This window comes from Blennius ocellaris, assembly GCF_963422515.1.
Source record: "Blennius ocellaris genome assembly, chromosome: 8".
NCBI lineage: Eukaryota > Metazoa > Chordata > Actinopteri > Blenniiformes > Blenniidae > Blennius > Blennius ocellaris.
Window position 1 is genome coordinate 14,012,560 of NC_137657.1, and position 23,078 is coordinate 14,035,637.

Sequence of the window (23,078 nt, forward strand, 5' to 3'; positions counted from 1 at the left end):
CTGTTTTTTATATAATTTAAAAGAAGCTGTGAGTGTGAAAAGAAAAAGAGACATGACAATGAAACTGCTGATCGTGAATGCTTTTCATTACCGTCTTTGCCGTCTTGTCTCAGCTCATTGCTCTGCTTGTAAACAGCGGGGCTTTTTTTCTTTTTTTCTACAATGGTACATCGTAATGTAAGTACGTCTATGACTCCACTGGGAACAATCAAATCAGTATGCACATACAGTACGCAGATATATGGAAACACAAGTAAAGCAGAAAATAGAGAGTATGAAAAGGTGTTTTGCACTTTAAATCAGGCCAACGGGGTGAATGTACTTTTTGAAATAATACCAACAGATGATGTGTCGCCAGTTGCGATACATTTGCAGTGGAGCCTAACAGTGCGTTCTTTATTCCTCTATAGCCATTGATTTTCTCCTGCTTTTTTCTCTTTGTTAGATTGGGATCTGGTACTCCAACAACACTTTGGCAATGAACTCTACCAGTCTGGACATTAACGTCTCGGAGACGCTGGCAAACAAGACCCTCATTGTTACCACCATACTGGTAAGGTCACAGTTACCCTCTGAACTTCCCCGCTGGAGGGACCCGTGTTGATTCTGTGTAGCGGGCGAGCCGTGCTGGAGCTCATGCTGTGTTGTGGTCTGTTTCTGCTAATTCTGCTGTCGCTCCAACTGTCATAGAAACTGACAGAAAGATGCGTAACTCAAGTCCGACTGCCAAAATCCTGGTGTCCTGATGTCAAAAGCCTGCAAGTTGTCTCATTCTGGTGTTTATATGAGTAGTGCCATATCACATAATCAATAGATATGCTGCTCCATCATTTTCATATTGATGTAGAAAAACAGCTGATAGACTGAAGTAACTCCACTGAAGTTTATTTTCCTAAAATAAAGTGACTTATGTGTGGGAGTACAGTAGGAATTGTAAAACTACAATGCATTGTACTGTCCTCAGTCAAACACAGAAATCATTGTGTTAAGCTTTACAAGACAAAGAAATGATTATGTGGCTACCGAGAGGATCAAGTAAGCTGTGAAGAAGAAGGTGCTGGTCACCATGTTCCATAATGTTTTTGTGTTTCACACAATGCAAAAGGTGGTGTTTTTGTCATCAAAGTGCTTTTGAGATTCAACAAGAATATGTAGATGAACTGTAGAGACAGAATTAGCTCAATTCCAAGGAAGTGGAAATTAATGCCTCCCAACTGTAAACCCCCCCCCCCCTCCCCAGGCTGGGTAATTTATACCCATGGGTCATATTATAAATAGCTCATTGGGCTATCAGAGCCCTCGTAGCTTGAACTTGTGTAATATGTGAGGCAGTTGTTGGAGTTGCTTTCACCCCACACTCAGAGCACATGACCTCCTCTTCTGGCTGGTCTTGATGCTCATGTAAGTGTCGCTCTTACCCCTACACAGCATTTACTCACTCCCAAGACTCAACAGGGTCACATTAAAAATGTTGTGAAAGCACCCAAGGGTACCCCTATGCGCCTGATCTGTGTCAACTGGGATAATGACTTTACTGCCTCATATGGGGTCAACACTATAGCGATGTAGCTGGAGGTTGGGCTCTGACATGATTTAGTAAAAATTATGAATCCTATCTGAGCCAATGCAGAGACGCTCAGAAAGCTGTAGACTCCGGAAGAAACAAATATCCTGCTTGTAGTCATCTCGGTCGTCCAGAAGAAGTGAGCAGCAATTACAACTTGGAGATTGACATCAAGGAGCATGAATAGCTTCAATCATTCCGATTTGAAGGCTAATAATGGACTCAAAATGGCAGGAGCTGCAATGTGGTGCAAGAGTTGTAAAGAACCAATGTAGGCAGCCATTGTTGTTCCAGAGTATATTGTTCTCCTTCTCTTTTGTCGCAGAAGTAGGCGGGATATGGTTTCAGACAACTGCTGCTGTTGAAAGTTAAAAGGTAAATCAACCCATTTCTATGAAGGTTGCCAGGAACAACTAACTGAGAGCCAGCCCAGTGGTAGCAACACCTTCTTTCTGATCTGAAAGGTGTCAAAGAGCTCTGGTAATTGAGAGATGAAAAATATCCTTTGAATCAGTGTCATAGATTCAAGGGGGACTCAAGGGGCAGCCTCCATGCAGCCCCCAGGGTTTGCAAGCCCTTGAAACCTTTTGGCCTTTATGGTATGACATGAAAAGACTGTGAGCTGATTAAGGCAACTACACACCGAGTGGTTTTGTCTCAGGATAGTCTTGTGTTCAATAGTGAGAGGGGTTAGTGGATGGCAGTCATTACAGTGTGACTGATGCTACGTGGTCCAGCAACACGCCAAAAATAGAAATGTAGCAGAATATTTGCAGGTAAGTGAAAATGCTGGACCACGTCCTCAATGTTGACATGCAGGATAAAGTTGTAAGTCTCAGCAGTGGATTCAGTCAAACTTACAAATCATTCTATTTTTATGAAATCCTCCTCACACAGTGTATAGAGGAATAAACTCACAAGACTTATGAAATTCCACAGTCTAGGGGCCTTTAGGCTTTCACTGTGTTTGTTGTGTCAGCCAGCAAGACGGTTGGTTTCAAGTTATTGATGCAAAAACCATTAAATACAACTAAAATATCATTTTGCAGGTGTAGCTTGTTGATTTTCAATTAAACATAATGATGTTCCAATAATGTCTCAAATCAGCAAACATGTGGCCCGTGGGCCAAGACCTGCACGCAGGAATGTTAAATCTGGCCCAGAATCTCCTAACAAAAGGAACATTGTCTGTATTTTTCAAGAAAGGTGAACTTTCAGTGCACTAGTACAATTGTATGTTCCTATTGTTCATAACAGATTTTATGAAAATTGCATTGTGAGACAAATATCTTAAAGTGTGCTTGGTTTGGGAACCTTAACTAAAAGAAAAAAATGGAGCTGTTGGGATTTAGAGGCCCAGAAGCCCTGAGGTGTGTAAAATTGTATCGCATAATTAGCAAATCAAATATGTGGCTCTCTTTTTCGAAATTGAATAATATTGTCATGACTTTTGGTGTTACGTAACTACAGAGGTTAAATTACGTAATGTAGAGTTTATTGAAAGAATAAAAAAAGTCATGGCAGGATAAAATAAATGTTCAATAATGGCTAAGCACAAAACTCTGAACATGTTCAAAAGAAGAAGTCTTGTAGTTTTTTTTTTGATTTTTGGCTGCTTCTCCCACGTTGTTGCCGAACTTTGCTTTGTTTCTGTGTTTGGGGATTCTGAATGTACAAGGCTTTCTTTATTAATCATTTTCATGTTGATGTATTTGTTGTTAGTGAGGAGATGAAACTCAGAGCAGGAAAAGCACAGCCCGAGTTTCCAGGTTCATTTGTGTCGATTTGTTTCAAGGGGCCAGGCTGTGCCTGTCTGTTGTTCTCTCTCTCTCTCACCAGTGTCTGCAGCTGCCTTTCTCAGTCCAAATTATGTCTTTAAAAGCAATTTAATATTGGAACACCATAACGGCAGGGTGTTCACAAGAGACAGATATAAATTCATCTAATTGATTCTATTGAGGCCCAGATATCTTGGCTTTTAGTCGGTAGTATTGGTCAAGCTCTAAGAAAGCTTTTCCATTCCCATGATGTGTATTGTCATTTTGCCAGGCTTTAATTTAATGTCAGTAATACCAGCTCTGAAGCTTTCCGGCCTGTTCAGCTTTTTTTCAGTTTTGACAGACATAAACAAGTTTGAACCCTCAAACTTTGTCAGATATGCTTAAAGTAAAGGACATTTCCTGTCACTAAAAACAAACCTGTTTGTATTGTTGCTTAGCAATGCATAGAATCCAAACAGTCTGGAGGAATTAAAAATGATATAACATGATTAATATACTGAACTACACCAAACAAAAGTCAAACTCTTGTGCAGTGACGAAAAATCTCTATTGCATTGACAGTGAAAATTGTTGGAACCTGGATACTTACCTTTGTTACTCATCCCACAAATGTTGCTTACAAATGTGGAACCATTTAAAACTGAAAATAATCAAGCAAACGTTTGTTTGTTTGGTTTTTTGCAAAGTTCTTACATTGGGATTACAAACAGAAGCAATATTTAGAGGTCTTGCACAAGTGACATACATAACTTGATATAGAGCCTATTTGGCACACAAGCAGGGAAACATCAATGGAGAGAAGGCGGTTAAGTACAGACTGAATTTATGATGCGTTTTCTGATTCACATGGGCACAGAGACTCAGATACAATATATTGGAATTGTGTTTGATGGGGTTTGAACTTGTGTCTTTCATATAATGCTGCCAAAGTGTGTAAGTACAAATAATTCCAGTCGAAATGACGCACATCAGGTCGTAGAGGTTGTGAGCATCCGGGCTGAGCTTTTGGACGCCATAACAGCTTTTAACCTGTCAATAATTGTTGATTGAGATCCTGCACTCTCACGTTGTCTCAATGCTTTCGTGATGTTTGATGTTTTACTGGATGCACGCGAGACAGTTTGTTGAGTTATAATAATGCAGTCCAGGGAAAGCAGTATGATGTCTTCCTGACTGAGCGAAGTGTTAACACATGGAGGGTAGTGTACCCAGTTATCTCGACTCTGTGTGTGGGTGTAATTCCTCTGTGACATCACACGTTGTGTGTTTACTACTGGCCTCTGGTTAAAAGGGAAAAAAGGAAAAAACATAAGCTGTCTTGACATATTTCAAGGTTTTGATCTCTATTACTGAAAAATACTTCAAATTTTTCAGTTTATGGGCAATGACGAAACTTTTTTTTTTTTAAATGTATAAAAAATACATTGGCTGCACAGTGAGACAGTGGTTAGCATTCTCGCCTCACAGGGAGAAGGTTTGGGTTCTCCCCGCATTCATTTAAGTTTCCTCCCACAGTCCAAAAGCATATAAAACATTAAGAACATTTTGTCCACATGCATTTATATGCATGAACGGTTCAGATATGTCATCATCCAAGGACCAAACCCATTAGATATTGGGAGCGAACAGATCCTGTTGAGGTAAGATATTTACTCCATTGTAGACACACTGGAGCTCCACAATGCGCCATCACTCAGGGCTGACGCTGCCATTGGCCATCTGCTTGCACACTGCTAACTCCGCTCCCCGCCCCCCTTCTCCACTCTCAGCCAATCACATGCCAAGTCACTCTAACGGTTCGTTCAAGTAAACAGAACATAATCAACCCTTAATGTTGCAACAACCTAAAGCAATTCAAACAACAATGACAAATGATGGAAGGATGTGGTGTGGTGGAACACATTGGTAATCCATTGGTTTCCTTGATGACAAATGTGGCGTTGGCAAAGATATGCACTCTGATGAGTGCCCATTCTAGTTTTAAACTGTTTTTATGTGTGTCCCCCGTGTTCAGGAGAACCCGTATGTGATGCGCAAAGACAACTACCAGGACTTCCAGGGCAACGACCAGTACGAGGGCTTCTGTGTCGACATGCTGAGGGAGCTGGCAGACATCTTGAAATTCTCCTTCAAGATTAAACTGGTGGATGATGGGCTATATGGGGCTCCAGAGCCCAATGGCTCTTGGACTGGAATGGTCGGAGAGTTAATCAACAGGGTGAGTACTCATCCTCAATCCCCCACATTTAATACCCCCCCCCTCTCTCTCTCTCTCTCTCTCTCTCTCTCTCTCTCTCGCTCTCTCTCTCTCTCATACACGCACATCAGAATCACAGAAACTTGCACAAATGTTTTAACCAGTGTTTCTTGTGCTGTAGCCCCAAAGCACAACTCTGCTGTAACTTCCCGTGTCTCAAATTGCCCTCAGAGCGGAGTAAGACTCTTATCTAGGACAAAAGCTGACTTGATAATTCCCCAAAAGAGAATTGGTAGCATTGCCTAAAATGTTCTGTGCCATTTTTCCTCACAGTCACCTGCGTCTATGCCTCCCCGTTCCTCCTTTCTCCCTGTCTCGGCCCGGGCCGAGTGCGCCTCTGACAGACACTCTGGTTGAAGCAGGCTAATGAGAGCCCCTCTCTGCTTAATTACCATAAGGTATACTTCAATTACCAGACTGTGGTCCCTGTGTGGGGGGCTGCCACATTGGTGCTCCCCCAGCTCTCCACGCTTCCTCTCCCTTCCTGCCCTCCCCACAGCCTGATCACTCAGTTCTAATTAGCGGCCCATGTTCATCAATTAGCTTTTAATGGAATAGATGGAGAGGAGGCGAAGCGACCAGAGACCTGCAAGGTTTTATGCAGGTGGAAAGACCAACCACCCAGTGCTTACTTGCAATTAGCTTCATTTCGACTGTTGCTAATGTGCTCGAGACAGAGTGCCCATTTGTATGTTTTTGCAAATGTGTTTTCAAGTGCACAGTCAAACTTTTCATCTTTCATCTGGGAAATCAACAAACCGCGAGCAGCATCAGAGTTCCTTTCTATTTTTGCATAGCCATCTGACCACCTGTCGGTTTCTCTCTCCTTTGCTACTTCTGTCTGTTTCTCCCGCCCCCGCTACTATCCTTCCACCTATTTTTCTTTGTCAATCTTCTAGAAAGCAGATCTGGCCGTGGCGGGCTTCACCATCACATCAGAAAGAGAGAAAGTTATCGACTTCTCTAAGCCGTTCATGACCCTGGGGATCAGCATCTTGTACAGAGTTCAACTGGTGAGGGTGTTATCTCGGGCTGAAGGGTGCCTGCTGGGTGATACTCAACACAGATCTTGTACTGGATTTAATTTCTTTTGCGGGCACTGTTTTAAAGCCAAGAGGGTCACGCAGAAAATGACAGCCTGCGTGTGTAAGATGAAGCTTAAAGATTCTAACTGCTCAAAGTCTAAAGGTTGATCTTTGAAGCTGATGATTGTATTTCTGCCATATCCCCGTGTGCTGCATTCACTGAGTCCACACCGAAGCGTATAGGTGTAATTTATATTGCTCAATGAGTCAGTGCTCTGTAACTGGGAAACAGTGGCAGGTTTACATTGCTAATGAGGCTTGGAGTCCGAGCCAAGTGAGCTTCAGCAGTAGGCATTGTGAAAAGGAGCATTTATGGATTGTAGCATTAGCGTATCAGAGCACTGCAGACGTAGTATCAAAGTGCAGTGAAGGACACTGCCCTCCTGTGGTGCAGACGGGACATTCGCTGACAACCGAAGCCTTCACACCTTTTTTTGAACCTTTCTGTCTGTCCATCAGTCACTGTCCAGCTTTGGTTCTTTTCATCTCTCCTTTTCATTTTGTTTCTTGGTACCAGGGTCGGAAGCCAGGTTACTTCTCCTTCCTGGACCCCTTCTCTCCAGCCGTCTGGCTCTTCATGTTACTCGCCTATCTGGCAGTCAGCTGCGTGCTCTTCCTTGCTGCAAGGTCAATACATTACATCACACACACTGATTGTCTCCAGCTCACATCTGCGCGCTGTCGCCATTTATCTTGTTGAACACGAGTCTCCTGTCACTTATTGAAATTTTTTGCCTTATACAACCTCCTGCAGACAGTTTGACAGGGGTCAAATGACTGATTGCTAATGACTTGAATGATATGACAGAAGTAGATTACAGCGTTGGAGTTTATCCTTAAGGTTGCTTTGCTGCACCTGTGTTTGCCCACCAGGTTGAGCCCCTACGAGTGGTACAACCCCCACCCCTGTCTGCGAGAGCGCAGAGACATGCTGGAGAACCAGTACACCCTGGGGAACAGCTTGTGGTTTCCTGTCGGGGGCTTCATGCAGCAGGGATCAGAGATAATGCCAAGAGCCTTGTCCACCAGATGTGTCAGCGGGGTGTGGTGAGTAGCGTTTGTATGTCTTTATGTCTTGTCTTTGCTACTGGGTTCAGTCATAACCAAATCTTAGATGAACATAAAAATACTATAAATGACGCCAACCCAAAATCCCAAATACAAACAAGCCCTTTTCAAAAGGTTGCTGGTTGGATTATAAAGGCGATGGAAGTCCGCTTTGTACTGGCCGCTGCCATCTTGGCATCTTTCATGTCTCCCCACTTCAGGCCAAGCCCAATCAGCTCTAACAAGTGGACCTGTCACGCCAAGCTCTGAGCCAGGCCAACACACACAAAAAAACTGTTGGCAGTGATGTCTGCGCTTCACAGGAGGCTTTCTTCCTATTTTGAAAAGAAAACCATGATAAAAAGGGAATGCATGGGTAGCAAAGCAAATCATGTTTTGAAAACACACAATTTTCATACTGAGTGTACTATTGAGGTAACACAGACAAATCAAAAATATTAAATACTCTCATGTGCAAAACAAAAAGTGTGACAATTGAGATATTTCAGGTTAATATATACTCCTAGCTCACATTTAAAGAAGAAGATCCTAAAAGTCGCTCACGTAAGAAAATCATCGTCTGTTGAGCCCAACAGATCAATATTGTGATTACCCAGTCGTGGCTTCTCGCTAAGTAAATAAAACACACTCTGCAGATGTCACACACACTCGCAAATGTGCACAAATACACACTTCTACTGTGCCAATATGCCAACCAGTTTAAAAGCTTTTTTGAATCAGTTTTTACTTTACTTTGATGTTTGACCTTCACTGTGCAGAAAGAAGTCTGAGCAGTGTGACACGAGAAGGCTGGTTTTGCCTTTATCTGTTGAAGGAGAAACTTTCACAGTTTGTGTCTGAAATATGAGTTTGAGACATGAATCTGCAAGCAGGGAATGGACCTGGCAGCCACTGCTCCCAACACGTTTCTGGATGGATATATAAATACATACATATATATATATAATTTATATTTTAAACTGTCACACATGATTTAGACACCTTGGTGTGTGGTTTGTATTGTAAGTAAGTTTTTAAAACGTGGACAGAAGTAGTGGTGCAGATTGGAAATGGTGGAGGCAGGACGACAATACAAAAGCAATAAAATAGTGATTAAAGAAAAACGAACTGAATTACATTAAAATGGTTGAAGGTAATTAAAATTGGAGAGGCGATAAATAACGTTTATGACTGGAGACACCAGAAGTCCAAACAATATAAATGCATCTCGAAACAACTTTTGAATATATTAGCTGTGAGAGCGATTTTGACAATATGTCCTAAATTGATACGATGAACCAGATTTAGTTTCTCTTCCTTTTAAAGGTGCACTTGGGTTACTTTCTTCTTCTTTTTTTAATTTTAAATACAATAACTTGCATTTTTCTTCAGGCTTTTTTTAAGCACAATCTGCTCTGTAAGATAATGACATTTACATTTTAAATTTCAGGCATATAGCTGACTTGTAGTGCACAACTTTCAGTCCCTGAGCAGCAACATTTTATGCAAACAAAGAAAAAAAATGCTAAGCTCACAGAAATACTAGCCTGATCCCACTCCCGTGGCAAAAGAGTGACTCTGAAAGAGACACATGCTGAGAAAGAAATAATTATTGCTGAGAGCTAAGAAGATAAAGTGGAGAGGGAGACAGGAACAGCAAATTACAGCGTTGAATATGATGAGGGATATTATTAGGCATCGTTAAGCACATGAGGCTGTTTTTGAATAAAGTTTTTAGATGTACAAGAATATAATGCTACATCAGTTCAACAGTTCATCCCGGGTGTGAATCAATGATAACACAGTATTTGTCTATATTCACACTTCATTTGGGAGTTGAAAAGCTTTGCTGTGATGTTCTGTTCTTCTCATTTTACAGATATATGGATTTTTGTATTTTTTTTTTTAACTTCATGATTCCCGGTTTAAATCCCCTGTGGTGTTCGGATCAATTCAATCAGTTTTTAAAAGCTAACACGTCATCACTTTGGTTTTCTTCTATATAATAAATAACCTGACTTTGTTGAATTATGTGTGTTTTATCAATATTCAGAGTGTGTTTTCTGCCATTAAAATAAATGATATAAAACACAGAATCTGAACTAAATATGATGGTATTACAGTTTGTGTTATACTGTCAATGTGTCTTCCTCTGATCAGAACAATGTAAAGATAATTCGACATTTCTGCTTATAGCCATTAAAAATGAAGTAGAATATTATTTAAATGTGGTCTGTCAAACCACACATTAAAAAAATAAGGTTAGTTAAAGTGTTAGAAACATGTGCACATGAGTTTTGTGATGATATGTCACATTTTTCAAAAGCAGCCAAAACAGGGTGAAATGGTGAGAAGGAAGACAATACAAAGGTTAAAAAACTACCTTGATCTGAGACTTGTTTCTGTTGCATGAGCCTGAAGCATCTTTATTATATATTTAGTATGCGAAAAATCTTTATATTGATATTGTAAGACATTGATTAGTTTGGTCACGTACAAATTTGTCTTTGAAGAACTTCATGCGCTACATTGGGTTAATCGGTGTGTTTAAATCGCTCGTCGGTGTGAGTGTGTGTGATTGAATGTCCTTTAGTGTTGGCTCAGTGATGGACTGGCTGGGATTGGCTCCAGCTCCCTGCGACTCCACGTTGGATAAAATGTACATAGAAGAAGATGGATGATAGAAATTTTCATCCGTCTCTTTTTCCCGTTGCCTCTGGACAGGTGGGCATTCACCTTGATCATCATTTCCTCCTACACGGCCAACCTGGCTGCCTTTCTGACCGTCCAGAGGATGGAGGTCCCCATCGAGTCCCCAGACGACTTGGCTGACCAGACCAACATCGAATACGGGACCATACACGGAGGGAGCACCATGACCTTCTTCATGGTACGGCCTGTTACAGCAGCTGCACGTGGATTTTTATATATTGAATTCATAAACCATGAATGTTTCGTGTGTGTAATCAGGTAAAATAATACATATCAAGTACAGTGCAGGGAGAGGGTTTTGAAGCCAGAGCCATTTCGAACTCAAAATTACAGAATAATTACTGAAAATACCTAAAAAGGAGAAAATGACAATATACTACTAATGCATGCTTGATTATACATGAAAAGACAGTAATAGCAGGTTTTTTTTTTTTTTTTTTTAAATGGCACAATATGGGAGCTTGTGACACATGGCATCTAGCAGGTGTTTAATGCGTGCGTGTGTGAGATAATGGTTCATACTAAGTTGTCCATTGTATGATAGTAAAAATGAATTACAATGAGATATACAATTTTAAGCATCCACAGTAAAGCCTGAGAAAAATCTACTACAAAACGGCAGCGGAATGTTTTTTCGGGCATCTTTATGGAGTTGCAGATTTCTGGTAGATAAAGTCACCACTGAGTTCCCTTCCCCATTATTTACTTTAGCTGTTGGAAATTGACCTCTATGGTTATCATATTTTCACACATGAGGCGCTGATGATTAATGGGTTATATAGGTATATACAAAGGCATGCATTGTTTTCTGATACCTGTTTGATTCGCTGATATCTTGAATCACCTTTATCACATTACAGGAAATAGCGAAGTGTTTGTCCTGGATAGATTTACCGATTTTGCCTTCACTGCTATGAATGGAGTGAATTATTATTGTAGTACTTACCACTATATCTCTTGAGTTTTCTTTATGCGTTTGTGATAAGTGGCTGACTGCCTTTGTTTGCCTTTTAGAACGTTTATGGCATCTGTGTCGACATCTGTGTTTGTCGTCGCTGGCACGTGTGTGCGTGCACGCGCACGTGTGTGTCTTGTGTTTGTTTTGCAGGTGTGTTTTAGCACGGGGGTGTGTGTGGGGGTGACTGTTTGAAGGATGCATTTGTTTATTTGTGTGCGTGCGCTGGAAATGGCAACATGCCAATATGCAAGCACGTGCTATTCATTCTCCAGTGTTTGTTGGTGTTACTCAGGATGTGAGGAGGAGTGGCCTGTGTTTGCTGACATAAACCACTTTCATTGCTACAGTTCGTTACTCTCAGTGCTCAATGCACGCACGCACGCACACACACACACCTACACACACAAAACATTCGATCATTATAACACACAAATGCCTCCTCCTCTACTCCTTACCTTTCTTCTCTTACACAGGCATGCAACATATAATTGTATACATTAAACACTTAATCCTGTTTTCAGGCTTGCCATATTTTGTTAAGTGCTAAGCCACCGTCTCTGTGCCGATTTGCCTCCTTTATAAAGGGTGATGCATCTGCTACGGTACGAGCAAATAATCTGTTACCTCGGCTCACCTTGCTTCACCCCCCCCCCCCACCCACCCCACCCCATTCTGCTTTCCTCGCTGCTTTTTCTGTTTGTCTCCTGTTGATGTTTTACTCTGCTTGCCATTGTTGACATCAGATTTTCTGCTCCGTGTCTGCTCTCTTTCTTGCGTATTTCGGATGCACCTGATTCATTTTTCCCCCCCTTCCTATTTTCACTCCCCTTCAAAGGCAGACCTGCGCGGATGTTGGGGAAACTCGAACAAGTGGGTGCCTTTGCTGAATCCACGATTGTCTCATGTTTCTCATTTCTGCGCAGAACTCCCGGTATCAGACCTACCAGCGCATGTGGAACTACATGAACTCCAAGCAGCCCAGTGTGTTTGTGAAAAGCACAGAGGAGGGTATTGCCCGTGTGCTCAACTCCAAGTATGCCTTCCTGATGGAGAGCACCATGAACGAGTACCACCGCGGCCTCAACTGTAATCTCACAAAGATCGGAGGCCTGCTGGACACCAAGGGCTACGGCATCGGCATGCCACTGGGTAATGACATTATATATATATGTTATTGCGCATTTTGTTTGTTGATCTCGGCATATGTCCTCCACTTCTACTTCCTGTTAAAAGAGACTCTTTCTCCCTGCTTGCCCTTTGGGATTCATAGTGTTTTTTTTCTCTTTAGTTTATTTGATCGTTAAGTCTGGTAAGATGACTGTGTTGTAAGTAGTGTTGTAGTGTCAGTATATGCAGAGTTGCACAAAGGTTTCAGACCGCTGTAATAGACTTCCACTAATCCATCATGCAATACAAACAGGGCGTCATCTGATTAGCTCCAAATATATTCTGCAGCAAAGGAAAACAAACTCACAGGTTCACTCGGCCTTTATTAAGAAATACCTTAAGCAGAAAGAACAACAATGGATCCTGGAAGCGATAGTGTGTTCCCCACAGAGCCCTGATCGCAACAGGATCTGAACCAGACTCCACAACAGGTTTTTGTTTTGATCCCCACGTTGGCGTGAAAACAACCTCCGTGTAAGTTCCTTCAGAAGCTGTGTGCAGTGTTCTGAAAAGAACTGACACTGCTTTAAAGGCAGAGTGGTCGCACCAAATACTGACTCATCTCCGGCTAATTGACTTTGCACTTTACATGAAGGGATAAAAATAAACTACTCTCCCATAGTTTTACACATATAGTAACTTTGATTCTTTTTTTTCTTTGTCACATCAACATGTTACACTCGCCTATCAGCCATCACAAGTACTAAAATCATTACAGCATCGACTAACTAAAGAGATTTTATATATTGTCTCATTTGAGGACTGAATTTTATGGCCTCATCGTTATATAATAGCCTTTTATTTTCTGCTGTGCTTTTGAACAAGTGAAACATTTAACAAATATAAACACAGTAACATAAAAAAAAAAAAGTAGGCCTGACAAATTATGAGTGAAAATAATTTTGTCGTAAGAAATTTTGTGAGAAAAGTGGTGTGAACATCAATAGTGATTGAGTGGTTTCCTCAAGCTTTAGAAGCCTTTGTTCTCTACGGCAAAAACCCTCGATCTCTCTGTGTCTTTTGCTTCCGACATGCCTGAAGGAATCATTTGGCCTTATCAGGGTTACAGGTCGTGAATACAGCTGTCGTATCTTTGATTGGAGCCTCGATTTATCAATAAGGTTTTCAAATCGGTTGTAAAATGACCAGCAGGCTCGGGTGATGCCAGTAAGAATGTCACACGCTTAATTTTTTTTGTCTTGTTATAACAACGCTAACTGAGAGCCGGTGAACTAACAGAACAAGTGTTCTGGTAATCAAGACAAGTTTATCAATTATGTATGCTTCTCTTAAAGGATGCAATGGATTTAGTCAGCTGTTCAACAAGCAAACGATACACAGAGAAGAAAATCCATTTTAGTGGAGCCTTAAACAGAAACAAGTTGTTTTCAATGCATCACAATAAAGCAGCTCCCGATCTGTTGAGGTTTTTCTAATGATAGGAAACACCTTCACTACTTCTGACTCTTTGCCACAGGGTCCATGCATTTATAATGATAACGATAAAATCATGTGAAGAGGAGCTTTCAAGACAGTGCCTCAAAGTGACTCTGAAAATGAAATACAATGCAGCAATCAAAGAAAAGGCAAGACAAAGCAGAAAATAGTGAAGGAATCAAAAAGCAGTTACATCCCCTCATAAAGTAATAACATTGCTTTCTGATAAAATGACGGGTTTTTTTTTCTTCTGTTGAAGCAGCTCACTGACTCGGTTAATATTTGTGTTTGAATTGTGAGCAATCATAGAGCGACTCTGTTTGATTACAATATTTAATTTTGGTGCTTTTTAGAGGCACAAAGATACACATTTTATTACAGTTCACTATTTAATGAGTGAAAAAAACTGATAAGAGAAACATTAGAAAATGTAGTATAACAGAGTACTCTGAATTCTTTTAATTACCTTCATTTTCCATTTTTAATTATCTCACAGCCTCTTGTAGAGAACTTTGTCTGTACGTCGAGATCCACTGAGCCGAAGGAGCGGGCAAGACAGACATCGCACCTTGAACATCAACTAACCGATACTGCGTTTTAACAATACTAATTTGATCTTTTAACAATGCACATGTAAAAAAAGAAAAAAAACACATTCAAGATTTAATAGCTTCATTCATCCCAAGGGGCCTTATTAGTTTAATTTAACAGTCATGTTAAAAAAGAGAAGTCCTAAATATAATGGCAAATACAGTTGAAGAAACGTTGGTCAAAGTCATAGACAAAATTACCTTTCAAAACGAGAGCAGTCCATGCAGCAAATACGGAGTTTGCAAAAAAAAAAAAAAGCAACTATTTTCAAAGGAATTCACTTTTTCCAAATCAGGGTTTCAGGTTTGAATCTGATCGCACTTCAACGTGCACAAACACAGACAGGTCACATACATCACACACGAGCAATTTGGAGTCATACGTTCAATGTAATGTCTGTGGATTTTGTGTGGGACGCCCGAAGAAAACGCTCACAATCACAAGAAGAGCATGCAAATACATGCAGGAAGGCTGTGCAGCTGGGAATTGAACCAGTGGTGACAAGTTGTGAGATGAGGGTGCAAACCACTGCACCCAAACTACAGTATGCAGGTGTTAAATTAATAAGTACATCAATTCAAAACTGTATAACACCCAATGGTCTCAGTAGCACCAGGAAGCCTGATGGCGGAAGGAATAAATTAAACTTCAACCCTTTCAATCTATTAGAAATGAATAAATGAATGAATGAATGAACGTTATGCAGGTAGATTGTTATGCAGGTTGATAAATCAACACAAAAACCACATTAGATAGGTATCAATAGTTTCCACTGTATTTAGTGGATTTAATGTACATAGAAAAAACACCCACATTAAAAAATCCTTAATTTCTGATGTCAAAAGACGATATTAAATTTCAAGGTGAGATTTCTTAAGCTACATTCTTTCTATCCCAAAATAGCAGCATCATTAGTTAGGAGCTGTTTACAGACGAGAGTGAAGTGGGTCACCTATAGCCCCAGTGACCTCTTTGGGGACAACAGTCTAACAACAGTCTAACAGACGATGAACACTCTCTCTGTCGGCCCGGCTGAGGAGGAGGAGGAGGAGGAGGAGGCCCATCGTGGCTGTGCATGTCAGACGGCGAGGAAGAAGGGTGAACGAGTGATCTGAGGTGTAAAAATGTAAACTCAATCAACAAAAAAGACTGGAAACTCATTAATTGTCAGTGGGAGCAGCAAAAACACCTGCACGAGATCAATTATGCTAAATAGACACGTGTAACTGTGCCTGAGCTCTCAGATTAGATCTGAAAAATGTCTTGTAAGTGGTTGATTTATTTTTTATCAGTGGCATTAGTTCCCATTTCTACTGGAATTAACAAACATGGAGATAATTGCTTGTCTACGAATCCTTTCCAAGGCATTGAGAAGATGTCACGAAATCACAGTGATCTGCACTAATGAAGCAGTCAGTCATGGCTACACTTGTTCTTATTGACCAGCAGTGTGAAAGAAAAGACAGCTCAGGCCAAGCAGGCCAACGTGTTGTAAATGAGCCTTGTCAGAAACTGAAAAAGGATGAAAATCCATAAATACACTCTTTCGATATTCTTTCCCCCCATACATATTGTCATGCAGATATTATATGGATAATTCAGTTTACATGAATAGTTTACGAAAATAATCCTATATAAATATAAATCCCGTTGCTTATGAACTTCTGGCTGTTGAGCATAATCTAAAGAGCTTAGTTTTGCAAAGTGTGAGAAAAAAAGGAGTTTTAAAGGACTTTGTAATCTTATCTGAGCAGCGACTTTCTGAAGACAACCAGGAAATAATTGGAAATATGCTGCATTTATCCTGCTCTGAACTGAGAGAGCTACCAGCTGGAAAGGTCCAATTTCACAGTTTACAGGGTTGAAATGACAATAACAAATAAGTAACATGGCCGTGCCGCTTTATTGCTGCTGACAGGGTTAAGAAAAAAGAAGACAAACCAGCTCATCATCACACACGTCAATCAAGAGGGGGATGAAAGTGATACTTATTTGCTGTACAGATGTTGTCAACCTTTAATTTAACGATGGTTTTAACAGGTCCTGTAAAACTTTGTTATAGATGACCTGTCTATTTACTGTATGTGAAACTATCAAAAGGAATGTCCTAATATATGCCGGTAAATACTGGCAAAAATATAATGGATGGATGGATGGATGCAATGAGCCCTGTTAAGACACACCAATATAAAACGGCCTTGCCTATTTGTTATTGCTCATGAAGAATTTAGCAGAAGGAATAACAAATGTTTTTTTTTTTCTTGAAGGTTTATAATTGATGTTTGCAGTTGTTGCTGAACAAATTCCCTTTTTTGAGCTGTTGTTTATTGTTGTGCCTGTTTTGAAAATATTTTCATTTTCAAAGCATTCCCCTTGTTTTGATTGTCCTCTGATAGCCCATCCCTCCTGTATGTTGGTGTGATACTTTCTTTCTCTTGTCTTTGATTTTGACTAATCTCCTCTAAGAAGCACCATCACCCTTTCCTCTGATAATCCTCTGAACAGCTGTCCACACTTCCCATAGTGAATGCTTCTCTGACAAGCACTGTCTCTTGGTTATCATTCAGATTAGATATCACCATGGTTGCTGATGAAATCTATGTATAATTTCTCATTAAACACCTTGTCAAACCTGTTCCTGTGCTGTTGAAGGGGATCCTTTTGGTAACCTACTTTGTATGCCGTCTGACCAGCAGCTGTACCATTGTCTCTGTCTGGTTGTAATCTCGCTGTTTATCTCACACTAATCCTTGCTTTGTAGTCACCACAAGTTCACTTGTAGCCAGATTCAAAGCTGCTCCAGCCTTTCTCTCTCTTTATGCTACTGTATCCTCTCTTCTCCTCTCCATGTTTTTCCCCTCTTTTGAAATCTTCCTCTCTATTGTCGGAGCTCTTGCACTGCATCTTGTCCACCACTTGCTCTCATCCCGCTTTCCCGTCACTTGCCAGGATCTCCGTTCAGAGATGAGATCACGCTGGCCATTCTCCAGCTGCAGGAGAATAACCGTCTGGAGATACTGAAGAGGAGGTGGTGGGAGGGAGGCCAATGTCCCAAAGAGGAGGACCACCGTGCCAAGGGTGAGTCGACCGCAGCTGTGCCGCTCCTCTCCCTCCTTCTCTATAATGTCCACACTAATAGTCTCCTCACTCTCCACTACAGTCCAACTAATGGCTAATGCCTAACCTAATGTCCTTGTGAAGGGTGCTTTGCACAATCCACTTTCAGAAATGTCTTTTCTTTGTCTCAGGTGGTGGGTAATGTGAATTTTATTGCAGAGACTTGTCTGTTTACACGTGTGTGTTAAATGAGCACGAGTGCTGAAAGTCTGCGACTGTATGACCGGCAGAGATCATAAAAATGAAACTGTGTTGATGCCGTTGCTGTCAGATGTGTTTCAAAGTCTCATAATTCTGTTACTCGTTCAGCCACTTCATCCCGGGCCATTTGAATTTTTTAATTCAATTGAAAGAGCACTCAAGCGAGTTAATATTGCACTTACATAGAGCTGAGGTACTTGCAGGAGACATGCTTGAAAAAACACCGGTCAGAAGTGAAGCCACAACTCAAGCTTCGAAAATACTGAGTGTCATATTTTGCTTAATGCAGCATGACAGCATTTTTTTTTGTTGGAGTCTCCCTGAGTGGTGACGGCCATTCGCTCTGTCAACTCCCCGCCGATTGTTCCACAGGCCGGCCTGTGACCACGGAAGACCAAAGATCAGGACAGGGAAGTCATTAGAGGTCTTATGCTAAACCCAAAGGAAGAAATTCAGACTATCAACAAAAGGCGCATATATATTACTTGGTTTTCTTAACTAAACATAAGTACTAAGTACGTGGTAACCTCTGTATTTCTTTTTGTCCAAAAACAAACACCTCACATTATGTTGTCAGACCACAGCAATTAGTAACGTATTAAGTGTGAACAAAGGGTTATATAACACTTTTTGGGGAGGGGGGTTTAGTTACACTCAGTGTGAGTATGTTTTATACTCACACTGACATTTTAAACGTCACACATAAAGATATAAAAAGTGCATGTTTTACAGCCGCTTCTGCAGCACATGTTTCACAACAATGTTGTGTATGAGGATAAACGTTATAAAACACATGTTGTCGTATTTTGCGGTGCTGGATGTAGCAGTTAGGGACTCATTCCACAAACGAAACAGATTTTTAGAAAAAAAATAGTTTTTTCCAATAAAAGATCTAGCTGTTAGAATCCTCCACTTCAACCCAAACCATGAGTCAAACCGTCCGTGAAAGTGACTCTGCACCCGGAGTTATTCTGTACTGATGACGTTAATGAGTGACAGGGATGGATCATTTCAATCTTATTCAGACTGCTGAACTGGCAAAATGTGCTGTATAAGCAAAGTGAATTTACCACTTGAAGGCAGCTCCCAAATTGTATAAAGACAGTTGCAGGAATTCTTCTGTTGCGCACAAGAATCTGCTATGAGATAATATGTTACCTCTGAAAACTGTCACAGGAAAATCTTGGAGCTGCTTTTCAAATAGTCTCGGTGTGCTTCTTAGACTTGGGAATACGGTTTGGACAGCAGTGACACAACATTAGAACCAGAATGTATGATAATCAGTCAGAGCTATGAACAGTTATACAGTTACACAGTCGTTAGAGTTGCGCTGCAACAAAAAGGACAAAGGTCTACATGTATCCGGTTTGCTTCATGCTCATTGTAACAGTTTTGACATCAGTCCAAAAGATGTTTTAAAAAAAGAAAGTCCTGCTGTACAGCTAAGGTTACGTGTATTTTCTGATGTAACTTCAACAACAATTTTGTGTGCTTATATAAATGCCACGTAATGTATGTTGGGTTATGGAGGGATGATTTGTACAAGAACTCACCCACAGCCTATTAAATGTATAAAGTAGTGAAATCGGCTGCAGGAACTTCTCGGTTATGTCCATCAACTATGATAAACTGTGAATATACAGAACCCGTGGAGTGTGTCACATCCTGTGTCTGGTCCTCCTACAGCTCTTTGGTCTGTGCTGCATTCATGCTCTAACTTTAACTGAAGTGCACATTAGTTGCTTTGCAAACATGCCTTCTTTTGGTTTGTTTGTTTGTTTGTTTGATGTGAATCAGGCTGCAGATGAAAACATTTATACTTCCACAGATGGACAGAATTAACTGCAATTATATATTGTATTTTAACCGGATCAAACGTGACAAGTGTGAACACAGCCCCAGAGAAAGATTCCACTTCAACTTTATTATTTGTCCCTTGAAGGGCGATTTTATATGTGCAGCAGTTATGAGAACGTAAAAACAGTAAAAATGGTAAACAGCAAAAACAGTAAAAGCAAAATAAAACAATAAAAACATAGTGAAAGCAGTAAAAGATTGCATTTTCTGAAGGAAATGCTTTTCCATTAGAAACCATGATGCAGAAAAGTTTAACAATCTCCTACATGCACATGGATGTACAGCACGAGCAGCCGTAACATCATGACTTGTATAAATAGCGTTGACGTAAGAGATGCAAGAGAGACTATTTTGTGCACCACTTGTTATTTTCTCTTTCTCCACCGGTTGTCTGGCAGAGGAGCCAGATTTAGTGACATTTTTAAAGAGTTTCCAATTCATCTAGCCGTTTGTCATCCTGATTGTTTCTCCTATAATTTTACTGTTTGCTCGTTGTTCAGACAACAACATTTATCACAAACCTGTGTGTCCTGCAAGACTCATCCCTTCTCTGTTAAACATATTCATATTTTTTTATCCTCTTTTTTTTTTAATAGTTTTGGGACTTTGTCATTGTAATTATCTGCAGGAAAAGGCCAAGGACAGGACGGAGTGTGTTTTATGTGGTGTCGATTTTAAAATCTCAATTTTATGATTCGTGATGCTGGAAGACTGTCGGTCTCTAATTCTCTGTGGGGCAGAAAAAGAACAAAAAAACAATCGTTTAACCCCACAGAGGACTTTGTAAAACAATTTCCTCAGACTGCCCTGTTCATCCTGTTACTAGTGAACCGGTGTTGGTTTGTTTGTGCAATTCTATAACATTTGTCTCCTGTGGCACACTCCCAGGTCTGGGCATGGAGAACATTGGGGGCATCTTTGTGGTGCTGATCTGTGGCCTCATCATTGCCGTGTTTGTGGCCATTATGGAGTTTGTGTGGTCGACACGCCGCTCGGCAGAGACAGATGAGGTATGCCCCCATACCTGCCCTCGCCGACCCCACAGACACACCCCAGTAGGTTCCCATGGCATCCCGCCAACCCTTCTGATTATGTTGTTTTGTGTGTGTGTGTGTGTGTGTGTGTGTGTGTGTGTGTGTGTGTGTGTGTGTGTGTGTGTGTGTGTGTGTGTGTGTGTGTCTGTGTGTGTGTGTGTGTGTCTGAGAGAGAGAGACAATGAGTAGATTTCTTTGTCGTCAGCTTTTACCTCCATTTGGTGTTTTGTGCGTGCAACAACATTTGAAGTTACCTGCATGTGAGCTGAGACGTGCGCAGCGCTGAACTGCAACTGTGTTCAAAACTTTGAGAGGAAATGGAGAACTCGATTGCATGTCCTGCCTGGTTTGATGTCACTGTGCTCTTTTTAGTGTTCAGTGTTTTAACAGTATGGCAGCAAGTGTTTGTGAACTAAACATGATAGTACGAGTAAGCAATATTGAGAAGTGCCAATATTTGCTTGCATAAAGAAGGAGTGTGATCTTTTCTCCCTGGCATTAAATGTCACGATGTATCTTCTTTTACATGCCTCACATGTACGCTGGTATTCTTCGTTTCCATTGTTGGATTTCCTCTCACCCATTTCACTGTGCGTCTCCCTCTTATCTCTTCTTCTCTAACACACACCTCCTGCCATTCGGCCATCAGTGTCTGTTCTCCAAAAACGAGTACTGTTTCTGTTTGTGTGAGCACATGACTCTTTGACTTTATTCTTTTCAATCATAATTTCAATGGGAATGTTTATTTGTAGTGGACATGCCGGTGCATTTTGTTCATCATGTGTGCAAATTACAGTAGACACGCTGTTGGAATGATAAAAAAAAACACTTATGGTTGTGTCTTAATGTGTGTGTGTCTGTGTGTGTGTGAGGGTTTGCATTGTTGCTGTACGACTGATGGCTTTTGTAAATGTGCTGCTGAGTTTGCAGGCCTGCCTGTTTGTTCATAGTGCCATAATGAAGTGCCCGTAAACTAAGCAACATTTTGGTGTCCTCTGTGTTTGAATTGTAATAACTATCTCTGCTCCTTGGATATTCTCCCATCTCTATCCATATCCACATCCTTCCCGTCTCCTCCTCATTTCTATGTTCAAACCATCTCTCCATTTGTTGTTTTCTGTGACCTCGCTTCTCCTGCAACTCCTTTTGTTTAAACCATGCCTACTGTGTCTTTCTTCTGCCTTGTTGCCGCCTCGTTCTTTTTCTTTGTTTTTTTTGTTGGTTTTTTTTACTTTCCTTTTCAATCTTCCTGTATCCCCTCTGCCCTCCTATTTATGTACTGCGTTTCCACTTTCTTGTTCTGCTGCCTGCCTACTCTGTGTCTGTGGCGTCCCTCCTACCTTTGCCTTCTTTCCTTTTCCTCCCCTTCCGTCTTTCCGTCTTTCCGTCTTTCCTCCCTCCTCCCTTCTCCTCTCCAGGTGTCTGTCTGTCAGGAGATGATCACAGAGTTCAGAAACGCCGTCTCCTGTAAGAAGAGCTCCCGGATGCGCCGCCGTCGGCCCCTGAACAGCTCAGCAGCCCTTCGCCACCCCACCCGCATTGCCCTGGGGGCCCCGCGGCCGCTGCGCCTGGTCCGGGAGATGCGACTCAGCAATGGCAAGCTGTACAGCGGAGCTGGTCCCCTGACAGGTGGAGCTGGAGGTGGAGCAGGAGGGACGGGGCCTCCCGATCTGGGTCCCGGGCCCCAACGGATACTCGACGATCCGCTGGGAGCCAACACCACCCCGCCTCCACCTGCCCCCACCCCTGTGATGCTGCCTGCCCGGAGCTGCACCCACGTGAGGATTTGCCAGGAGTGCCGGCGGATCCAGAGCCTGAGGTCGGGCAGCAGTATAGGGTCGGCCTCGACAAGAATACCCCCTTCATCCGCTCCCTTGCCCCGGCTACCTCCGCCCCCGCCCCCATCAACCTCCAACACAGACAGTGAGGGCGGAGGTGGGCCCAGCCCGAGACGACAGAATCACAGCCCCCCGCCTCACACTCCTCGACCCATTCCACCTCCACAGAGCAGCAACGCCACAGACCTGCTGGGGGATCAGGACTGAGACCGGGGGCATCTGGGGGAGGGGTGAGAGCCAGTGAAGGGACACTTTTGCTGCTGAGAGAAACACTGTGGTCAAAGTTGAAATTCATCTGAGGACAAAAACGTGATGGATGAGAGAGAAGGAGTTAAAAAAAAACTGTAAGGAGTCAAACGCAGCCGAGAGGAAGTGAGATGACCTTCATGTGGAGAATAATCGTGAAAAACTCTTTTTTCCAGCAGAGATTGA

At 41.7% G+C, this 23,078-nt stretch overlaps 1 protein-coding gene across 2 annotated transcripts in view; it reads left to right on the forward strand.

The window, feature by feature from the left end:
* The window catches only part of grik5 (glutamate receptor, ionotropic, kainate 5), a gene marked incomplete at its 3' end in the record, with an annotated part of 47,145 nt that extends 24,292 nt beyond the window's left edge, over nucleotides 1–22,853 (forward strand). Inside the window, exons 10-19 of one of the 2 annotated variants that reach the window (XM_080500671.1) lie at nucleotides 446–553; nucleotides 5,360–5,563; nucleotides 6,502–6,615; nucleotides 7,205–7,314; nucleotides 7,561–7,734; nucleotides 10,459–10,624; nucleotides 12,328–12,553; nucleotides 17,549–17,677; nucleotides 20,663–20,829; nucleotides 22,227–22,853. In XM_080500671.1, coding sequence (XP_080356797.1) covers nucleotides 446–553; nucleotides 5,360–5,563; nucleotides 6,502–6,615; nucleotides 7,205–7,314; nucleotides 7,561–7,734; nucleotides 10,459–10,624; nucleotides 12,328–12,553; nucleotides 17,549–17,677; nucleotides 20,663–20,829; nucleotides 22,227–22,853 — 2,025 coding nt within the window. The remainder of the gene's footprint in view (nucleotides 1–445; nucleotides 554–5,359; nucleotides 5,564–6,501; nucleotides 6,616–7,204; nucleotides 7,315–7,560; nucleotides 7,735–10,458; nucleotides 10,625–12,327; nucleotides 12,554–17,548; nucleotides 17,678–20,662; nucleotides 20,830–22,226) is intronic. The other variant, XM_080500672.1, reaches the window with a different exon arrangement.
* Between the last annotated feature and the right edge of the window lie 225 nt (nucleotides 22,854–23,078).